General features: G+C 61.1%; 1 protein-coding gene across 5 annotated transcripts in view; it reads right to left on the bottom strand.

Annotated features, from left to right (window-relative positions):
• The window catches only part of LOC115115009 (general transcription factor IIF subunit 2-like), a 14,247-nt gene extending 6,272 nt beyond the window's left edge, over window positions 1–7,975 (bottom strand). For 3 of the 5 annotated variants that reach the window (XR_010464623.1, XM_065022107.1, XM_065022105.1), the window contains exons 1-5: window positions 7,780–7,975; window positions 7,311–7,384; window positions 7,118–7,136; window positions 6,851–6,995; window positions 6,360–6,371 (exon numbers count right to left, since the gene is read on the bottom strand). Coding sequence is in view for 4 of the 5 variants with exons in the window: in XM_065022107.1 (XP_064878179.1) it covers window positions 6,360–6,371; window positions 6,851–6,995; window positions 7,118–7,136; window positions 7,311–7,384; window positions 7,780–7,845 (316 nt within the window). In the remaining variant the exon portion in view is untranslated. The remainder of the gene's footprint in view (window positions 1–6,359; window positions 6,372–6,850; window positions 6,996–7,117; window positions 7,137–7,310; window positions 7,385–7,779) is intronic. The other 2 variants (XM_065022108.1, XM_065022106.1) reach the window with 1 other exon arrangement.
• Between the last annotated feature and the right edge of the window lie 14,431 nt (window positions 7,976–22,406).

Here is a 22,406-nt window from a genome sequence, read left to right on the forward strand (position 1 = left end):
ACCATGAGCTTCACACTCACACACAAGGATAAACCATGAGCTTCACATTGACACACTGACACACTCACACCCCCAAGGGAGGGAGAGGAGGACGTGCACATTAGAAGAGGCATAAAGATCATTGCACAAATCATGACGTCAAACCAAGCACTCCACCACCAGATCAATACCATCATATCGATGGGTTTGTTTATGTTATTAACAGGCTCCAGATATCGTTCCAGTAGCAGATTCACATCCGAACTACGGAGCTGATTGGTTCACAACGGTTCTGATCCGATCTGAGAGACAGCCAGCGGAGTTACTGAGACAAGCAGAGGGCCTCCATCTGTTCTGCTGTGGCAACATGCAGCCCACAACAAAGACAGAGAGACGGAGAGACGGGAAGGGGCAGAGAGAGACTGAGAGACGGGAAGGGGCAGAGAGAGACGGAGAGAGACGGGAAGGGGCAGAGAGAGACTGGGAAGGGGCAGAGAGAGACGGGAAGGGGCAGAGAGAGACGGGAAGGGGCAGAGAGAGAGACGGGAAGGGGCAGAGAGAGAGACGGGAAGGGGCAGAGAGAGAGACGGGAAGGGGCAGAGAGAGACGGGAACAGGGCAGAGAGAGACGGAAGAGACGGGAAGGGGAAAAGAGAGACGGAGAGAGACGAGAAGGGGCAGAGAAGACGGAGAGAGACGGGAAGGGGCAGAGAGAGAGACGGGAAGGGGCAGAGAGAGACGGGAAGGGGCAGAGAGAGACGGAGAGAGACGGGAAGGGGCAGAGAGAGACGGGAAGGGCAGAGAGAGAGACGGGAAGGGGCAGAGAGACGGGAAACGGGAAGGGGCAGAGCAGAGAGACGGGAAGGGGCAGAGAGAGACGGGAGAGAGACGGGAAGGGGCAGAGAGAGACGGAGAGAGACGGGAAGGGGCAGAGAGAGACGGAGAGAGACTGAGAGGGGCAGAGAGAGACGGGAAGGGGCAGAGAGAGACCGGGAAGGGGCAGAGAGAGAGACGGGGAAGGGGCAGAGAGAGAGACGGGAAGGGGCAGAGAGAGAGACAAGGGAAAGAGAGAGACGGGAAGGGGCAGACAGAGAGAGGGGAAGGGGATGAGAGAGGAACTCGAGAAGGGGCAGAGAGAGACGGAGAAACGGGAAGGGGCAGAGAGAGACGGGAAGGGGCAGAGAGAGACGGAAAGGGGCAGAGAGAGACGGAAAGGGGCAGAGAGAGAGACGGAAAGGGGCAGAGAGAGAGACGGGAAGGGGCAGAGAGAGAGAGACGGGAAGGGGCAGAAGAGACAGAGAGAGACGGGAAGGGGCAGAGAGAGACGGGAAGGGGCAGAGAGAGACGGGAAGGGGCAGAGAGAGACGGAAGGGGAGAGAGAGAAGGAGAGGAGACGGGGAAGGGGCAGAGAGAGAGAGACGGAGAGACGGGAAGGGGCAGAGAGAGAGACGGGAAGGGGCAGAGAGAGACGGGAAGGGGCAGAGAGAGACGGGAAGGGGCAGAGAGAGACGGGAGAGAGACGGGAAGGGGCAGAGAGAGACGGGAAGGGGCAGAGAGAGACGGGAAGGGGCAGAGAGAGACGGGAAGGGGCAGAGAGAGAGACGGGAAGGGGCAGAGAGAGACGGGAAGGGGCAGAGAGAGACGGGAAGGGGCGGAGAGAGAGACTGAGAGAGACGGGAAGGGGCAGAGAGAGACGGAAGGGGCAGAGAGAGACAGAGGGGCAGAGAGAGACGGGAAGGGGCAGAGAGAGACTGAGAGGGGCAGAGAGAGACGGAGAGAGACGGGAAGGGGCAGAGAGAGAGACGGGAAGGGGCAGAGAGAGAGACGGGAAGGGGCAGAGAGAGAGACGGGAAGGGGCAGAGAGAGAGACGGGAAGGGGCAGAGAGAGAGACGGGAAGGGGCAGAGGGGAGAGACGGGAAGGGGCAGAGGAGAGACGGGGAAGGGGCAGAGGGAGAGACGGGAAGGGGCAGAGGGAGAGACGGGGAAGGTGCAGAGAGAGAGACGGGAAGGGGCAGAGAGAGAGACGGGAAGGGGCAGAGAGAGAGACGGGAAGGGGCAGAGAGAGAGACGGGAAGGGGCAGAGAGAGACGGAGAGAGACGGGAAGGGGCAGAGAGAGACGGGAAGGGGCAGAGAGAGACGGGAAGGGGCAGAGAGAGACGGAGAGAGACGGGAAGGGGCAGAGAGAGACGGGGGAAGGGGCAGAGAGAGACGGGAAGGGGCAGAGAGAGACGGGAAGGGGCAGAGAGAGATGGGAAGGGGCAGAGAGAGACGGGAAGGGGCAGAGAGAGAGACGGAGAGAGACGGGAAGGGGCAGAGAGAGAGACGGGAAGGGGCAGAGAGAGATGGAGAGAGACAGGAAAGGGCAGAGAGAGAGACGGGAAGGGGCAGAGAGAGAGACGGGAAGGGGCAGAGAGAGAGACGGAAGGGGCAGAGAGAGAGAGAGGAAGGGGCAGAGAGAGAGACGGGAAGGGGCAGAGAGAGACGGGAAGGGGCAGAGAGAGAGAGAGGAAGGGGAGAGAGAGAGAGGAAGGGGCAGAGAGAGAGAGAGGAAGGGGCAGAGAGAGGAGAGGAAGGGGCAGAGAGAGAGAGAGGAAGGGGCAGAGAGAGAGACAGGAAGGGGCAGAGAGAGATGGAGAGAGACGGGAAGGGGCAGAGAGAGACGGAAAGGGGCAGAGAGAGAGACGGGAAGGGGCAGAAAGAGAGACGGGAAGGGGCAGAGAGAGAGAGACGGGAAGGGGCAGAGAGAGACAGAGAGACGGGAAGGGGCAGAGAGAGACGGGAAGGGGCAGAGAGACGGGAAGGGGCAGAGAGACGGGAAGGGGCAGAGAGAGACGGGAAGGGGCAGAGAGAGACGGGAGAGAGAAGGAGAGAGACGGGAAGGGGCAGAGAGAGAGACGGAGAGACGGGAAGGGGCAGAGAGAGAGACGGGAAGGGGCAGAGAAGAGACGGGAAGGGGCAGAGAGAGACGGAAGGGGCAGAGAGACGGAGAGAGACGGGAAGGGGCAGAGAGAGAGACGGGAAGGGGCAGAGAGAGACGGGAAGGGGCAGAGAGAGAGACAGAGGGGCAGAGAGAGACGGGGAGACTGAGAGGGGCAGAGAGACGGAGAGAGACGGGAAGGGGCAGAGAGAGAGACGGGAAGGGGCAGAGAGAGAGACGGGAAGGGGCAGAGAGAGACGGGAAGGGGCAGAGAGAGAGACGGGAAGGGGCAGAGGGAGAGACGGGAAGGGGCAGAGGGAGAGACGGGAAGGGGCAGAGGGAGAGACGGGAAGGGGCAGAGAGAGAGACGGGAAGGGGCAGAGAGAGACGGGAAGGTGCAGAGAGAGAGACGGGAAGGGGCAGAGAGAGAGACGGGGAAGGGGCAGAGAGAGACGGAGAGAGACGGGAAGGGGCAGAGAGAGACGGAGAGAGACGGGAAGGGGCAGAGAGAGACGGGAAGGGGCAGAGAGAGACGGAGAGAGACGGGAAGGGGCGGAGAGAGACGGGAAGGGGCAGAGAGAGACGGGAAGGGGCAGAGAGAGACGGGAAGGGGCAGAGAGAGACGGAGAGAGAAGGAGAGAGACGGGAAGGGGCAGAGAGAGAGAGACGGAGAGACGGGAAGGGGCAGAGAGAGAGACGGGAAGGGGCAGAGAGAGACGGGAAGGGGCAGAGAGAGACGGGAAGGGGCAGAGAGAGACGGAGAGAGACGGGAAGGGGCAGAGAGAGAGACGGGAAGGGGCAGAGAGAGACGGGAAGGGGCAGAGAGAGAGACGGGAAGGGGCAGAGAGAGAGACGGGAAGGGGCAGAGAGAGACGGGAAGGGGCAGAGAGAGACGGGAAGGGGCGGAGAGAGAGACGGGAAGGGGCAGAGAGAGACGGGAAGGGGCAGAGAGAGACAGAGGGGCAGAGAGAGACGGGAAGGGGCAGAGAGAGACTGAGAGGGGCAGAGAGAGACGGAGAGAGACGGGAAGGGGCAGAGAGAGAGAGGGAAGGGGCAGAGAGAGAGACGGGAAGGGGCAGAGAGAGACGGGAAGGGGCAGAGAGAGAGACGGGAAGGGGCAGAGGGAGAGACGGGAAGGGGCAGAGGGAGAGACGGGAAGGGGCAGAGAGAGGGAGAGACGGGAAGGGGCAGAGGGAGAGACGGGAAGGGCAGAGAGAGAGAGGGAAGGGGCAGAGAGAGAGACGGGAAGGGGCAGAGAGAGAGACGGGAAGGGGCAGAGAGAGACGGAGAGAGACGGGAAGGGGCAGAGAGAGACGGGAAGGGGCAGAGAGAGACGGAGAGAGACGGGAAGGGGCGGAGAGAGACGGGAAGGGGCAGAGAGAGACGGGAAGGGGCAGAGAGAGATGGGAAGGGGCAGAGAGAGATGGGAAGGGGCAGAGAGAGAGACGGGAAGGGGCAGAGAGAGAGAGATAGAGAGAGACGGGAAGGGGCAGAGAGAGATGGAGAGAGACAGGAAAGGGCAGCAGAGAGAGACGGGAAGGGGCAGAGAGAGAGACGGGAAGGGGCAGAGAGAGAGACGGGAAGGGGCAGAGAGAGAGAGAGGAAGGGGCAGAGAGAGAGACGGGAAGGGGCAGAGAGAGACGGGAAGGGGCAGAGAGAGAGAGGGAAGGGGCAGAGAGAGAGAGAGGAAGGGGCAGAGAGAGAGAGAGGAAGGGGCAGAGAGAGAGAGAGGAAGGGGCAGAGAGAGAGAGAGGAAGGGGCAGAGAGAGAGACAGGAAGGGGCAGAGAGAGATGGAGAGAGACGGGAAGGGGCAGAGAGAGACGGAAAGGGGCAGAGAGAGAGACGGGAAGGGGCAGAAAGAGAGACGGGAAGGGGCAGAGAGAGAGAGACGGGAAGGGGCAGAGAGAGACAGAGAGACGGGAAGGGGCAGAGAGAGACGGGAAGGGGCAGAGAGACGGGAAGGGGCAGAGAGACGGGAAGGGGCAGAGAGAGACGGGAAGGGGCAGAGAGAGACGGGAGAGAAGGAGAGAGACGGAAGGGGCAGAGAGAGAGAGACAGAGAGACGGGAAGGGGCAGAGAGAGAGACGGGAAGGGGCAGAGAGAGACGGGAAGGGGCAGAGAGAGACGGGAAGGGGCAGAGAGAGACGGAGAGAGACGGGAAGGGGCAGAGAGAGAGACGGGAAGGGGCAGAGAGAGACGGGAAGGGGCAGAGAGAGACAGAGGGGCAGAGAGAGACGGGAAGGGGCAGAGAGAGACGGAGAGAGACTGAGAGGGGCAGAGAGAGACGGAGAGAGACGGGAAGGGGCAGAGAGAGAGACGGGAAGGGGCAGAGAGAGAGACGGGAAGGGGCAGAGAGAGAGACGGGAAGGGGCAGAGAGAGAGACGGGGAAGGGGCAGAGGGAGAGACGGGAAGGGGCAGAGGGAGAGACGGGAAGGGGCAGAGGGAGAGACGGGAAGGGGCAGAGAGAGAGACGGGAAGGTGCAGAGAGAGAGACGGGAAGGGGCAGAGAGAGAGACGGGAAGGGGCAGAGAGAGAGACGGGAAGGGGCAGAGAGAGACGGAGAGAGACGGGAAGGGGCAGAGAGAGACGGAGAGAGACGGGCAGAGGAGGCAGAGAGAGACGGGAAGGGGCAGAGAGAGACGGGAAGGGGAAGAGAGGCGGAGAGAGACGGGAAGGGGCGGAGAGAGACGGGAAGGGGCAGAGAGAGATGGGAAGGGGCAGAGAGAGACGGGAAGGGGCAGAGAGAGAGACGGGAAGGGGCAGAGAGAGACGGGAAGGGGCAGAGAGAGAGACGGGAAGGGGCAGAGAGAGAGACGGGAAGGGGCAGAGAGAGAGACGGAGAGAGACGGGGAAGGGGCAGAGAGAGAGACGGGAAGGGGCAGAGAGAGATGGAGAGAGACAGGAAAGGGCAGAGAGAGAGACGGGAAGGGGCAGAGAGAGAGACGGGGAAGGGGCAGAGAGAGAGACGGGAAGGGGCAGAGAGAGAGACGGGAAGGGGCAGAGAGAGACGGGGAAGGGGCAGAGAGAGAGGGAAGGGGCAGAGAGAGACGGGAAGGGGCAGAGAGAGAGAGAGGAAGGGGCAGAGAGAGAGAGAGGAAGGGGCAGAGAGAGAGAGAGGAAGGGGCAGAGAGAGAGAGGAAGGGGAAGAGAGAGAGAGAGGAAGGGGCAGAGAGAGAGAGAGGAAGGGGCAGAGAGAGAGAGAGGAAGGGGCAGAGAGAGAGACAGGAAGGGGCAGAGAGAGATGGAGAGAGACGGGAAGGGGCAGAGAGAGAGAGACGGGAAGGGGCAGAGAGAGAGAGAGAGGAAGGGGCAGAGAGAGAGATGGAGAGAGAGGCAAAGGGACCTTTGAGGCGGAGGGATACACACTACTACCTTCCCTGAGGCGGACGGATACACACAGACACGCAGTACTACTTACCCTGAGGCGGAGTGATACACACAGACACGCAGTACTACTTACCCTTAGATGACTCTAATGGATGAAAGATCAGCTATGATCACAAACCATGCTCATTTGCAGTCGGGAAAACACAAGGCATTTTGACAGTCAATATTATCTGACTACACATTCAAATAGAGGTTATGACTCAAACAACATGGCCTCCAGGTTTCATGGTTACTCAAACAGCACCTTACCCCCGTACACTTAGCTAGCACGGCGCCCCGTACACTTAGCTAGCACGGCGCCCCGCACACTTAGCTAGCACGGCGCCCCGCACACTTAGCTAGCACGGCGCCCCGCACACTTAGCTAGCACGGCGCCCCGCACACTTAGCTAGCACGGCGCCCCGTACACTTAGCTAGCACGGCGCCCCGTACACTTAGCTAGCACGGCGCCCCGCACACTTAGGTAGTATGGTGCCGTTTAGCACACAGCTCCTGGGTGCACCAGAATAGACCAACATTTCTTCATCATCATCATGTTTACAGCTGGGGGTAACTGTTCCTTACCCGACTGGGTCTCAGTGAACACGGCCAGGGTCTGTCCTCCTACAGTCTGCATGGTGAACGGGTGGTCCCTGGGGGCCTGCACTCCCGACGGCTTGTCCCCGAGGCTGTCTATCATGGTCAGGTCTTCGTTCAGAGTGAATTCCACCTGGTACACAACAAGTGTAAGTTATGTCAGTTTAGGACCAGGACAACTGCTGGCTGAGTTGGGATCAATATTCCATAGGAATGCAGTTCATCTGTGTCTGTAACCATGGTTACTAGTATTACCTCTGCCTTCCCTTGGTTCCTAACGCAAAAGAAGAAGAAAACAACTGATTAGCTAAATCCCCTTAGCGAGCTACTTCTCTTTAGCCAGCAGAGAAAGTAAACAACGATGGTGAGATGACGGAGAGACTGGAAGGGGCAGTGAGAGAGAAAGAAGGGGCAGACAAACAATAACACACGAGACAATTGTACATACTTCCCGATCCGGAGTTTCCCCACCTCTCCCCTGCCTGATGCTTTGGCCCATTGCTGGGACAGGTATTTGGGCACCTGTGGGCAAAGACACTGGTTGTTAGTTAGCTAGCTAACGTGTGCAGTGTGATGATAATGATAGTTACTGTAGTCTACTTCAATAGATGGCTAGTCTCGTCCTCATCCATCCGCGCTGCCACTAGCTAGCTACTAGTGTTAGCCGTGCTAGCTACTAGTGCTAGCCGCTAGCTACTAGTGTTAGCCGTTAGCTACTAGTGTTAGCCGTTAGCTACTAGTGTTAGCCGTTAGCTACTAGTGCTAGTCGTTAGCTACTAGTGTTAGCCGTTAGCTACTAGTGCTAGCTACTAGTGTTAGCCGTTAGCTACTAGTGTTAGCCATTAGCTACTAGTGCTAGCCGCTAGCTACTAGTGTTAGCCGCTAGCTACTGTTTATACACTACATTTCCAACGTACCTTTACCAGCCACACGCCCGTGTTCTGTTTAGCACCAGTTAAATCCACTTCGCCTTTCTCTGACATGTTTAAAACGTTGTTTAAAATCACCTCTTACACGTTACCATTACAATTCGTTTGGCGTTATGAGGTAGGCTAGCTAACGTTAACTATACAACACACGGTCCGGTAAACTGAACGAACCATAACTACGGAGGCGCAAGAGAGACAGAAAGGACGCGCGAAACCAGAAATACTAGAACTCGAAGTTCAGCGGTCAATGAAATGTATTTACTGGGGTGTAGGCCGATTCTAAGGACCTGTGACTGACAGGGGCCCTAAAAAATTATTAGAACATTAGGTTAAAAAAAAAAAAAAAAATCAATATTAAATGATTAACCTGTCATCATTAATTTAATATTTTATTTACAATGTAAATCAAATTAATTGTGAGTGAGGAGTGCCAGTGTGAGCATCATGTCTGAGCAACTTCCGGAAGAAATTCTGGCTTCCAAAAACGAAACGAAAGAAAATAAAGAAAATGTTTCACAAAGGAAGGGTGTAGTCCGTGAGTGGTGTAAATGAACCTGTCAGCTTAGTCCGTAGTGAAATAGGCTACTTTTGCTCCCCTAACATTAGTTACTTTAATATCTCAACAGAAAATTTGGAGTATTTACATTTCGCTCCTCTTTTAGCCAACATTTAATCAATGCAGGCTAACTAATACCAAGCTATTCATACTAAATCAGTTGTTCCTGTCTGTTGCCAGGCCCAACAGATGCAGCTTCAGGCTCACCAGCCCTGTCTCCCCATCCCCCTGAACCAGCCCTGTCTCCCCCCTGAACCAGCCCTGTCTCCCCATCCCCCTGAACCAGCCCTGTCTCCTCATCCCCCTGAACCAGCCCTGTCTCCCCCTCCCCCTGAACCAGCCCAGTCTCCCCATCCCCCTGAACCAGCCCTGTCTCCTCATCCCCCTGAACCAGCCCTGTCTCCCCTCCCCTGAACCAGCCCTGTCTCCCCATCCCCCTGAACCAGCCCTGTCTCCCCATCCCCCTGAACCAGCCCTGTCTCCCCATCCCCCTGAACCAGCCCTGTCTCCCCCTGAACCAGCCCTGTCTCCCCCTGAACCAGCCCTGTCTCCTCATCCCCCTGAACCAGCCCTGTCTCCTCATCCCCCTGAACCAGCCCTGTCTCCCCCTCCCCTGAACCAGCCCTGTCTCCCCTGAACCAGCCCTGTCTCCCATTCCCCTGAACCAGCCCTGTCTCCTCATCCCCTGAACCAGCCCTGTCTCCCCTCCCCTGAACCAGCCCTGTCTCCCCTGAACCAGCCCTGTCTCCCCATTCCCTGAACCAGCCCTGTCTCCCCATTCCCCTGAACCAGCCCAGTCTCCCCATTCCCCTGAACCAGCCATGTCTCCCCATCCCCCTGAACCAGCCCTGTCTCCCCCTGAACCAGCCCTGTCTCCCCATCCCCCTGAACCAGCCCTGTCTCCCCTCCCCTGAACCAGCCCTGTCTCCCCATCCCCTGAACCAGCCCAGTCTCCCCATCCCCCTGAACCAGCCCTGTCTCCCCTGAACCAGCCCTGTCTCCCCCTGAACCAGCCCTGTCTCCCCCTGAACCAGCCCTGTTTCCCCATCCCCTGAACCAGCCCTGTCTCCCCATCCCCTGAACCAGCCCTGTCTCCCCATCCCCTGAACCAGCCCTGTCTCCCCCTGAACCAGCCCTGTCTCCCCATCCCCTGAACCAGCCCTGTCTCCCCATCCCCCTGAACCAGCCCTGTCTCCCCCCCTGAACCAGTCTCCCCCTGTCTCCTCATCCCCCTGAACCAGCCCTGTCTCCCCATCCCCCTGAACCAGCCCTGTCTCCCCATCCCCTGAACCAGCCCTGTCTCCCCATACCCCTGAACCAGCCCTGTCTCTCCCCCTGAACCAGCCCTGTCTCCCCATCCCCCTGAACCAGCCCTGTCTCCCCCTGAACAGCCCTGTCTCCCCCTGAACCAGCCCTGTCTCCCCCTGAACCAGCCCTGTTTCCCCATCCCCCTGAACCAGCCCAGTCTCCCCATCCCCTGAACCAGCCCTGTCTCCCCATCCCCCTGAACCAGCCCTGTCTCCCCCTGAACCAGCCCAGTCTCCCCCTCCCCCTGAACCAGCCCTGTCTCCCCATCCCCTGAACCAGCCCTGTCTCCCCCTGAACCAGCCCTGTCTCCTCATCCCCCTGAACCAGCCCTGTCTCCCCATCCCCCTGAACCAGCCCCGTCTCCCCATCTCCTGAACCAGCCCTGTCTCCCCATCCCCCTGAACCAGCCCTGTCTCCCCCTGAACCAGCCCTGTCTCCCCATCCCCCTGAACCAGCCCTGTCTCCCCCTGAACCAGCCCTGTCTCCCCTGAACCAGCCCTGTCTCCCCCTGAACCAGCCCTGTTTCCCCATCCCCCTGAACCAGCCCAGTCTCCCCATCCCCTGAACCAGCCCTGTCTCCCCATCCCCCTGAACCAGCCCTGTCTCCCCCTGAACCAGCCCTGTCTCCCCTCCCCTGAACCAGCCCTGTCTCCCCATCCCCTGAACCAGCCCTGTCTCCCCCCCCTGAACCAGCCCTGTCTCCCTCATCCCCTGAACCAGCCCTGTCTCCCCATCCCCCTGAACCAGCCCTGTCTCCCCATCTCCCTGAACCAGCCCTGTCTCCCCATACCCCTGAACCAGCCCTGTCTCCCCCTGAACCAGCCCTGTCTCCCCATCCCCTGAACCAGCCCAGTCTCCCCATCCCCTGAACCAGCCCTGTCTCCCCATCCCCTGAACCAGCCCTGTCTCCCCCTGAACCAGCCCTGTCTCCCCCTCCCCTGAACCAGCCCTGTCTCCCCATCCCCTGAACCAGCCCTGTCTCCCCCTGAACCAGCCCTGTCTCCCCCTGAACCAGCCCTGTCTCCCCATCCCCCTGAACCAGCCCTGTCTCCCCATCCCCTGAACCAGCCCCGTCTCCCCATCCCCTGAACCAGCCCCGTCTCCCCATCCCCTGAACCAGCCCTGTCTCCCCATCTCCCTGAACCAGCCCTGTCTCCCCATACCCCTGAACCAGCCCTGTCTCCCCATACCCCTGAACCAGCCCTGTCTCCCCCTGAACCAGCCCTGTCTCCCCCTCCCCTGAACCAGCCCTGTCTCCCCATCCCCCTGAACCAGCCCTGTCTCCCCCTGAACCAGCCCTGTCTCCCCATCCCCCTGAACCATCCCTGTCTCCCCTTCCCCTGAACCAGCCCAGTCTCCCCATCCCCTGAACCAGCCCTGTCTCCTCATCCCCCTGAACCAGCCCTGTCTCCCCCTCCCCTGAACCAGCCCTGTCTCCCCATCCCCTGAACCAGCCCTGTCTCCCCTGAACCAGCCCTGTCTCCCCATCCCCCTGAACCAGCCCTGTCTCCCCCTGAACCAGCCCTGTCTCCTCATCCCCTGAACCAGCCCTGTCTCCTCATCCCCCTGAACCAGCCCTGTCTCCCCCTCCCCTGAACCAGCCCTGTCTCCCCCTGAACCAGCCCTGTCTCCCCATTCCCCTGAACCAGCCCTGTCTCCTCATCCCCCTGAACCAGCCCTGTCTCCCCCTCCCCTGAACCAGCCCTGTCTCCCCCTGAACCAGCCCTGTCTCCCCATTCCCTGAACCAGCCCTGTCTCCCCATTCCCCTGAACCAGCCCAGTCTCCCCATTCCCCTGAACCAGCCATGTCTCCCCATCCCCTGAACCAGCCCTGTCTCCCCCTGAACCAGCCCTGTCTCCCCCTGAACCAGCCCTGTCTCCCCATCCCCCTGAACCAGCCCTGTCTCCCCCTCCCCTGAACCAGCCCTGTCTCCCCTCCCCCTGAACCAGCCCTGTCTCCCCATCCCCCTGAACCAGCCCTGTCTCCCCATCCCCCTGAACCAGCCCAGTCTCCCCATCCCCCTGAACCAGCCCTGTCTCCCCCCTGAACCAGCCCTGTCTCCCCCTGAACCAGCCCTGTTTCCCCCCATCCCCCTGAACCAGCCCAGTCTCCCCATCCCCCTGAACCAGCCCTGTCTCTCCCCCCAGCCCTGTCTCCCCCCCCTGAACCAGCCCTGTCTCCCCCTGAACCAGCCCAGTCTCCCCCTCCCCCTGAACCAGCCCTGTCTCCCCATCCCCCTGAACCAGCCCTGTCTCCCCCTGAACCAGCCCTGTCTCCCCCTGAACCAGCCCTGTCTCCCCATCCCCCTGAACCAGCCCTGTCTCCCCATCCCCCTGAACCAGCCCCGTCTCCCCATCTCCCTGAACCAGCCCTGTCTCCCCATCCCCTGAACCAGCCCAGTCTCCCCATCCCCCTGAACCAGCCCTGTCTCCCCTGAACCAGCCCTGTCTCCCCCCTGAACCAGCCCTGTCTCCCCCTGAACCAGCCCTGTCTCCCCATCCCCCTGAACCAGCCCTGTCTCCCCCCCCTGAACCAGCCCTGTCTCCCCATTCCCCTGAACCAGCCCTGTCTCCCCATTCCCCTGAACCAGCCCATTCTCCCCATTCCCCTGAACCAGCCCAGTCTCCCCATTCCCCTGAACCAGCCATGTCTCCCCCTGAACCAGCCCTGTCTCCCCATCCCCCTGAACCAGCCCTGTCTCCCCATCCCCTGAACCAGCCCTGTCTCCCCCCCCCTGAACCAGCCCTGTCTCCCCCTCCCCTGAACCAGCCCTGTCTCCCCATCCCCCTGAACCAGCCCAGTCTCCCCATACCCCTGAACCAGCCCTGTCTCCCCATCCCCTGAACCAGCCCTGTCTCCCCATCCCCTGAACCAGCCCTGTCTCCCCCTGAACCAGCCCTGTCTCCCCCTCCCCTGAACCATCCCAGTCTCCCCATCCCCTGAACCAGCCCTGTCTCCCCCTGAACCAGCCCTGTCTCCCCATCCCCTGAACCATCCCTGTCTCCCCCTCCCCTGAACCAGCCCAGTCTCCCCATCCCCCTGAACCAGCCCTGTCTCCTCATCCCCCTGAACCAGCCCTGTCTCCCCTCCCCCTGAACCAGCCCTGTCTCCCCATCCCCCTGAACCAGCCCTGTCTCCCCCTGAACCAGCCCTGTCTCCCCATCCCCCTGAACCAGCCCTGTCTCCCCCTGAACCAGCCCTGTCTCCCCCTGAACCAGCCCTGTCTCCTCATCCCCTGAACCAGCCCTGTCTCCCCCTCCCCTGAACCAGCCCTGTCTCCCCCTGAACCAGCCCTGTCTCCCCATTCCCTGAACCAGCCCTGTCTCCTCATCCCCCTGAACCAGCCCTGTCTCCCCCTCCCCTGAACCAGCCCTGTCTCCCCTGAACCAGCCCTGTCTCCCCATTCCCCTGAACCAGCCCTGTCTCCCCATTCCCCTGAACCAGCCCAGTCTCCCCATTCCCCTGAACCAGCCCAGTCTCCCCATACCCCTGAACCAGCCCTGTCTCCCCATCCCCTGAACCAGCCCTGTCTCCCCATCCCCTGAACCAGCCCTGTCTCCCCCTGAACCAGCCCTGTCTCCCCCCCCCTGAACCATCCCAGTCTCCCCATCCCCTGAACCAGCCCTGTCTCCCCTGAACCAGCCCTGTCTCCCCCCATCCCCTGAACCATCCCTGTCTCCCCCTCCCCTGAACCAGCCCAGTCTCCCCATCCCCTGAACCAGCCCTGTCTCCTCATCCCCTGAACCAGCCCTGTCTCCCCCTCCCCTGAACCAGCCCTGTCTCCCCATCCCCTGAACCATCCCTGTCTCCCCCTCCCCTGAACCAGCCCAGTCTCTCCCCATCCCCCTGAACCAGCCCTGTCTCCTCATCCCCTGAACCAGCCCTGTCTCCCCCTCCCCTGAACCAGCCCTGTCTCCCCATCCCCCTGAACCAGCCCTGTCTCCCCCTGAACCAGCCCTGTCTCCCCATCCCCCTGAACCAGCCCTGTCTCCCCCTGAACCAGCCCTGTCTCCCCCTGAACCAGCCCTGTCTCCTCATCCCCCTGAACCAGCCCTGTCTCCCCCTCCCCTGAACCAGCCCTGTCTCTCCCCCTGAACCAGCCCTGTCTCCCCATTCCCCTGAACCAGCCCTGTCTCCTCATCCCCCTGAACCAGCCCTGTCTCCCCCTCCCCTGAACCAGCCCTGTCTCCCCCCCTGAACCAGCCCTGTCTCCCCATTCCCCTGAACCAGCCCTGTCTCCCCATTCCCTGAACCAGCCCAGTCTCCCCATTCCCTGAACCAGCCCAGTCTCCCCATCCCCCTGAACCAGCCCTGTCTCCCCATCCCCCTGAACCAGCCCTGTCTCCCCATCCCCTGAACCAGCCCTGTCTCCCCTGAACCAGCCCTGTCTCCCCCTCCCCTGAACCATCCCAGTCTCCCCATCCCCTGAACCAGCCCTGTCTCCCCCTGAACCAGCCCTGTCTCCCCATCCCCTGAAACCATCCCTGTCTCCCCCTCCCCTGAACCAGCCCAGTCTCCCCTCCCCCTGAACCAGCCCAGTCTCCCCATCCCCCTGAACCAGCCCTGTCTCCTCATCCCCCTGAACCAGCCCTGTCTCCCCCTCCCCTGAACCAGCCCTGTCTCCCCATCCCCCTGAACCAGCCCTGTCTCCCCCCTGAACCAGCCCTGTCTCCCCATCCCCTGAACCAGCCCTGTCTCCCCCTGAACCAGCCCTGTCTCCCCCTGAACCAGCCCTGTCTCCTCATCCCCCTGAACCAGCCCTGTCTCCCCCTCCCCTGAACCAGCCCTGTCTCCCCCCCTGAACCAGCCCTGTCTCCCCATTCCCCTGAACCAGCCCTGTCTCCTCATCCCCCTGAACCAGCCCTGTCTCCCCTCCCCTGAACCAGCCCTGTCTCCCCCTGAACCAGCCCTGTCTCCCCATTCCCCTGAACCAGCCCTGTCTCCCCATTCCCCTGAACCAGCCCTGTCTCCCCATTCCCCTGAACCAGCCCTGTCTCCTCATCCCCCTGAACCAGCCCTGTCTCCCCTCCCCTGAACCAGCCCTGTCTCCCCTGAACCAGCCCTGTCTCCCCATTCCCCTGAACCAGCCCTGTCTCCCTGAACCATTCCCTGAACCAGCCCAGTCTCCCCATTCCCTGAACCACCAGCCATGTCTGAACCCCCATCCCCCTGAACCAGCCCTGTCTCCCCCTGAACCAGCCCTGTCTCCCCATCCCCTGAACCAGCCCTGTCTCCCCCTCCCCTGAACCAGCCCTGTCTCCCCATCCCCTGAACCAGCCCAGTCTCCCCATCCCCTGAACCAGCCCTGTCTCCCCTGAACCAGCCCTGTCTCCCCCTGAACCAGCCCTGTCTCCCCCTGAACCAGCCCTGTTTCCCCATCCCCTGAACCAGCCCAGTCTCCCCATCCCCTGAACCAGCCCTGTCTCCCCATCCCCTGAACCAGCCCTGTCTCCCCCTGAACCAGCCCAGTCTCCCCCTCCCCTGAACCAGCCCTCTCTCCCCATCCCCCCTGAACCAGCCCTGTCTCCCCCTGAACCAGCCCTGTCTCCCATCCCCCTGAACCAGCCCTGTCTCCCCATCCCCCTGAACCAGCCCCGTCTCCCCATCTCCCTGAACCAGCCCTGTCTCCCCATACCCCTGAACCAGCCCTGTCTCCCCCTGAACCAGCCCTGTCTCCCCATCCCCTGAACCAGCCCAGTCTCCCCATCCCCCTGAACCAGCCCTGTCTCCCCATCCCCCTGAACCAGCCCTGTCTCCCCCCCCTGAACCAGCCCAGTCTCCCCCTCCCCTGAACCAGCCCTGTCTCCCCATCCCCTGAACCAGCCCTGTCTCCCCCTGAACCAGCCCTGTCTCCCCCTGAACCAGCCCTGTCTCCCCATCCCCCTGAACCAGCCCTGTCTCCCCATCCCCTGAACCAGCCCCGTCTCCCCATCCCCTGAACCAGCCCCGTCTCCCCATCCCCTGAACCAGCCCCGTCTCCCCATCCCCTGAACCAGCCCTGTCTCCCCATACCCCTGAACCAGCCCTGTCTCCCCATACCCCTGAACCAGCCCTGTCTCCCCCTGAACCAGCCCTGTCTCCCCTCCCCTGAACCAGCCCAGTCTCCCCATCCCCCTGAACCAGCCCTGTCTCCCCCTGAACCAGCCCTGTCTCCCCATCCCCTGAACCATCCCTGTCTCCCCTTCCCCTGAACCAGCCCAGTCTCCCCATCCCCTGAACCAGCCCTGTCTCCTCATCCCCTGAACCAGCCCTGTCTCCCCCTCCCCTGAACCAGCCCTGTCTCCCCATCCCCCTGAACCAGCCCTGTCTCCCCCCCTGAACCAGCCCTGTCTCCCCATCCCCCTGAACCAGCCCTGTCTCCCCTGAACCAGCCCCCCTGAACCAGTCTCCTCATCCCCCTGAACCAGCCCTGTCTCCTCATCCCCTGAACCAGCCCTGTCTCCCCCTCCCCTGAACCAGCCCTGTCTCCCCCTGAACCAGCCCTGTCTCCCCATTCCCCTGAACCAGCCCTGTCTCCTCATCCCCTGAACCAGCCCTGTCTCCCCCTCCCCTGAACCAGCCCTGTCTCCCCCTGAACCAGCCCTGTCTCCCCATTCCCCTGAACCAGCCCTGTCTCCCCATTCCCCTGAACCAGCCCAATCTCCCCATTCCCCTGAACCAGCCATGTCTCCCCATCCCCTGAACCAGCCCTGTCTCCCCCTGAACCAGCCCTGTCTCCCCATCCCCTGAACCAGCCCTGTCTCCCCATCCCCTGAACCAGCCCTGTCTCCCCCTCCCCTGAACCAGCCCTGTCTCCCCTCCCCTGAACCAGCCCTGTCTCCCCATCCCCTGAACCAGCCCAGTCTCCCCATCCCCCTGAACCAGCCCTGTCTCCCCCTGAACCAGCCCTGTCTCCCCCTGAACCAGCCCTGTTTCCCCATCCCCTGAACCAGCCCAGTCTCCCCATCCCCCTGAACCAGCCCTGTCTCCCCATCCCCTGAACCAGCCCTGTCTCCCCCCCCTGAACCAGCCCAGTCTCCCCTCCCCTGAACCAGCCCTGTCTCCCCATCCCCCTGAACCAGCCCTGTCTCCCCCTGAACCAGCCCTGTCTCCCCCTGAACCAGCCCTGTCTCCCCATCCCCCTGAACCAGCCCTGTCTCCCCATCCCCCTGAACCAGCCCCGTCTCCCCATCTCCCTGAACCAGCCCTGTCTCCCCATACCCCTGAACCAGCCCAGTCTCCCCATCCCCTGAACCAGCCCTGTCTCCCCTGAACCAGCCCTGTCTCCCCCTGAACCAGCCCTGTCTCCCCCCCCTGAACCAGCCCTGTCTCCCCATCCCCCTGAACCAGCCCTGTCTCCCCTGAACCAGCCCTGTCTCCCCATTCCCCTGAACCAGCCCTGTCTCCCCATTCCCTGAACCAGCCCATTCTCCCCATTCCCCTGAACCAGCCCAGTCTCCCCATTCCCCTGAACCAGCCATGTCTCCCCCTGAACCAGCCCTGTCTCCCCATCCCCCTGAACCAGCCCTGTCTCCCCATCCCCCTGAACCAGCCCTGTCTCCCCCTCCCCTGAACCAGCCCTGTCTCCCCTCCCCCTGAACCAGCCCTGTCTCCCCATCCCCTGAACCAGCCCAGTCTCCCCATACCCCTGAACCAGCCCTGTCTCCCCATCCCCTGAACCAGCCCTGTCTCCCCATCCCCTGAACCAGCCCTGTCTCCCCCCTGAACCAGCCCTGTCTCCCCCTCCCCTGAACCATCCCAGTCTCCCCATCCCCCTGAACCAGCCCTGTCTCCCCTGAACCAGCCCTGTCTCCCCATCCCCCTGAACCATCCCTGTCTCCCCCTCCCCTGAACCAGCCCAGTCTCCCCATCCCCTGAACCAGCCCTGTCTCCTCATCCCCCTGAACCAGCCCTGTCTCCCCATCCCCCTGAACCAGCCCTGTCTCCCCCTGAACCAGCCCTGTCTCCCCCTGAACCAGCCCTGTCTCCCCATCCCCCTGAACCAGCCCTGTCTCCCCCTGAACCAGCCCTGTCTCCCCCTGAACCAGCCCTGTCTCCTCATCCCCCTGAACCAGCCCTGTCTCCCCCTCCCCTGAACCAGCCCTGTCTCCCCCCTGAACCAGCCCTGTCTCCCCATTCCCTGAACCAGCCCTGTCTCCCCTCATCCCCTGAACCAGCCCTGTCTCCCCCTCCCCTGAACCAGCCCTGTCTCCCCCTGAACCAGCCCTGTCTCCCCATTCCCCTGAACCAGCCCTGTCTCCCCATTCCCTGAACCAGCCCAGTCTCCCCATTCCCCTGAACCAGCCCAGTCTCCCCATACCCCTGAACCAGCCCTGTCTCCCCATCCCCCTGAACCAGCCCTGTCTCCCCATCCCCTGAACCAGCCCTGTCTCCCCCTGAACCAGCCCTGTCTCCCCCTCCCCTGAACCATCCCAGTCTCCCCTCCCCAGCCCCCCTGAACCAGCCCTGTCTCCCCCTGAACCAGCCCTGTCTCCCCATCCCCTGAACCAGCCCTGTCTCCCCCTCCCCTGAACCAGCCCTGTCTCCCCATCCCCTGAACCAGCCCTGTCTCCTCATCCCCCTGAACCAGCCCTGTCTCCCCCTCCCCTGAACCAGCCCTGTCTCCCCATCCCCTGAACCAGCCCTGTCTCCCCCTGAACCAGCCCTGTCTCCCCATCCCCCTGAACCAGCCCTGTCTCCCCCTGAACCAGCCCTGTCTCCCCCTGAACCAGCCCTGTCTCCTCATCCCCTGAACCAGCCCTGTCTCCCCCTCCCCTGAACCAGCCCTGTCTCCCCCTGAACCAGCCCTGTCTCCCCATTCCCCTGAACCAGCCCTGTCTCCTCATCCCCCTGAACCAGCCCTGTCTCCCCCTCCCCTGAACCAGCCCTGTCTCCCCTGAACCAGCCCTGTCTCCCCATTCCCCTGAACCAGCCCTGTCTCCCCATTCCCTGAACCAGCCCTGTCTCCCCATTCCCCTGAACCAGCCCAGTCTCCCCATTCCCCTGAACCAGCCCTGTCTCCCCATCCCCCTGAACCAGCCCTGTCTCCTCATCCCCCTGAACCAGCCCTGTCTCCCCTCCCCCTGAACCAGCCCTGTCTCCCCATCCCCCTGAACCAGCCCTGTCTCCCCATCCCCTGAACCAGCCCTGTCTCCCCATCCCCTGAACCAGCCCTGTCTCCCCCTGAACCAGCCCTGTCTCCTCATCCCCTGAACCAGCCCTGTCTCCCCCTCCCCTGAACCAGCCCTGTCTCCCCCCTGAACCAGCCCTGTCTCCCCATTCCCTGAACCAGCCCTGTCTCCTCATCCCCTGAACCAGCCCTGTCTCCCCCTCCCCTGAACCAGCCCTGTCTCCCCATTCCCCTGAACCAGCCCTGTCTCCCCATTCCCTGAACCAGCCCAGTCTCCCCATTCCCTGAACCAGCCCAGTCTCCCCATTCCCCTGAACCAGCCATGTCTCCCCATCCCCCCATCCCCTGAACCAGCCCTGTCTCCCCCTGAACCAGCCCTGTCTCCCCATCCCCCTGAACCAGCCCTGTCTCCCCCTCCCCTGAACCAGCCCTGTCTCCCCCTCCCCTGAACCAGCCCTGTCTCCCCTCCCCTGAACCAGCCCTGTCTCCCCCTGAACCAGCCCAGTCTCCCCCTCCCCTGAACCAGCCCAGTCTCCCCCTCCCCTGAACCAGCCCTGTCTCCCCATCCCCTGAACCAGCCCTGTCTCCCCATCCCCCTGAACCAGCCCTGTCTCCCCTGAACCAGCCCTGTCTCCCCTGAACCAGCCCTGTCTCTCCCCCTGAACCAGCCCTGTCTCCCCATCCCCTGAACCAGCCCTGTCTCCACATCCCCCTGAACCAGCCCTGTCTCCTCATCCCCCTGAACCAGCCCTGTCTCCCCCTCCCCTGAACCAGCCCTGTCTCCCCATCCCCCTGAACCAGCCCTGTCTCCTCATCCCCCTGAACCAGCCCTGTCTCCCCCTGAACCAGCCCTGTCTCCCCCTGAAGCAGCCATGTGAACCAGGGGCCCAATGTGAACCATTCCATGGGGCCCTGAACCAGCCCCTGATATCTTTCCATGGGGCCCCCCTGAACCAGCCCTGTATCTTTCCATGGGCCCAATGTGATATCTTTCCATGGGGCCCAATGCGATATCTTTCCATGGGGCCCAATGTGATATCTTTCCATGGGGCCCCAAATCCCTGGCGGTGCCCCTGCATACCTATGAAAGAAAAAAACATGTACCTCTCAGGGATCGGACCCTTTTTCTCCCCAATTCTCGCCTAAAATGACTCGTACCCAAATCTGTAGCTCAGGACCCAAATCTAACTGCCTGTAGCTCAGGACCCAAATCTAACTGCCTGTAGATCAGGACCCAAAATCTAACTGCCTGTAGCTCAGGCCCTGAAACAAGGATATACATATTCTTGGTACCATTTGAAAGGAAACACTTTGAAGTTTGTGGAAATGTGAAAGAATGTAAAGGAGAATAAAACACATTAGATCTGGTAGAAGATAATACAAAGGGAGAAAAAAAACATGCTTTTCTCAATTTGTTTTGTTTTGTTCCATTGTTCCAAATGCTAGTAGAGAAAAGCCATTGTGACTTTAGGAGTCCAGGCGCAATTTAGATGTTCGCCACTAGATGGAAGCAGTGTATGTGCAAAGCCTTATAGACTGATCCAATGAACCATTGCATTGCACTGTTCAAAATGTTGTGTCGAGTCTGCTCAAAATGTGCCGAATTGGGTCAATTGATACATTTTCAAGTACATAACTATAGAGAACATACAAAAAATTATATGGTTATAAAATTTTTTTTAAGTTTACACACTCCCAGGAATGTCATACATGATGTATCATTAGCTTACAGTTCAAGTTAATAACAAACCCGTTGCCGAGAGTTTTGTTATTGTATCTGCTCCTCAAACAATAGGTCCGGTCCAGTCAAAAACGTGATTTACGGTGTTTTATACAGTTGGAATTATACCGTGAAATTGTGGCAAAATATGAGAATGCCCTTTCAGTGTAAGAGCTGTTTTTAAAGACCTCCTGAAATGCCTGTTTTTAGTGGGGGTGGAGTTTTGATCAGTTAGTAGACCAATAAGAAAGAGAGTTCAAAACCTCTCTGCCAATGACAGATTTGTTTTCCCCTCCCCCTCAGACCCCTCCCCTCCCCACTCAGACCCTCCCTACTCAGACCCCTCCCCAACTCAGACCCCTCCCCAATCAGACCCCTCCCCCTCAGACCCCAGACCCCTCCCTACTCAGACCCCTCCCCACTCAGACCCCTCCCCAATCAGACCCCTCCCCACTCAGGCCCCTCCCCTCCCCACTCAGACCCCTCCCCCCCACTCAGACCCTCCCCACTCAGACCCCTCCCCACTCAGACCCCTCCCCAATCAGACCCCTCCCCATCAGACCCCTCCCCACTCAGACCCCTCCCCAATCAGACCCCTCCCCACTCAGACCCCTCCCCAATCAGACCCCTCCCCACTCAGACCCCTCCCCACTCAGACCCCTCCCTACTCAGACCCCTCCCTACTCAGACCCCTCCCCACTCAGACCCCTCCCCACTCAGACCCCTCCCCACTCAGACCCCTCCCCACTCAGACCCCTCCCACTCAGACCCCTCCCCAATCAGACCCCTCCCCACTCAGACCCCTCCCCCTCAGACCCCTCCCCAATCAGACCCCTCCCCACTCAGACCCCCCCCCTCCCCACTCAGACCCCTCCCTAATCAGACCCCTCCCCACTCAGACCCCTCCCCACTCAGACCCCTCCCCAATCAGACCCCTCCCCACTCAGACCCCTCCCCAATCAGACCCCTCCCCAATCAGACCCCTCCCCATCAGACCCCTAGTAAAGACCCTCCCCATTCAGACCCCTCCCCCTCAGACCCCTCCCCATTTCAGACCCCTCCCACTCAGACCCCTCCGTTTTCAGACCCCTCCCCAATCAGACCCCTCCCCCCAGACCCCTCCCCAATCAGACCCCCCTAAGTTGCCCCTGAAGAAAAAGACCCCTGCTCAGGCCCCTCCCCATCGGACCTTTTAAAGACTAAAAGGATGAGGGAGGAAAAAAGGCCCTCCCCACTCAGACCAGTTGGTTATAGAGCATCGGACCTTTTAAAGACCCCTAAAAGGATGAGGGACCCCGTGTGGTTCAGTTGGTTATAGAGCATCGGACCCCTTAAAGAACTAAAAGAATGAGGGACCCCCGTGTGGTTCAGACCCCTATAGAGCATCAGACCCTTTAAAGACCCCTAAAAGAATCAGGGACCCCTCCGTGTGGTTCAGACCCCTTGGTTATAGACCCCTCCCCATCAGACCCCTCCCCACTCAGACCCCTGAGGGACCCCTCCCCACTGTGACCCTTCAGTTCCCACTCAGACCCCTTATAGACCCCTCCCCTTTTAAAGACCCCTAAAACTCAGACCCCTGACTCAGACCCCTCCGTCAGACCCCTCCCCAGTCAGACCCCTCCCCATCGGACCCCTTTACTCAGACCCCTAAAACCTTTCAGACCCCTCCCCACTCAGGGACCCCTCCACTCAGACCCCTCAGACCCCTGGTTATAGACCCCTCCCCACTTTTCAGACCCCTAAAAGGATGAGGGACCCCTCCGTGTCAGTTCCCTTGGTTATAGACCCCTCCCTTTTAAAGACCCCTAAAAGGATGAGGGACCCCTGTGGTTCAGACCCCTCCCCCCTGGTTATCAGACCCCTCCCTTTTAAAGACCCCTAAAAGGATGAGGGACCCCTGTGGTTCAGTTGGTTATAG

This window comes from Oncorhynchus nerka, linkage group LG2, assembly GCF_034236695.1.
Source record: "Oncorhynchus nerka isolate Pitt River linkage group LG2, Oner_Uvic_2.0, whole genome shotgun sequence".
NCBI lineage: Eukaryota > Metazoa > Chordata > Actinopteri > Salmoniformes > Salmonidae > Oncorhynchus > Oncorhynchus nerka.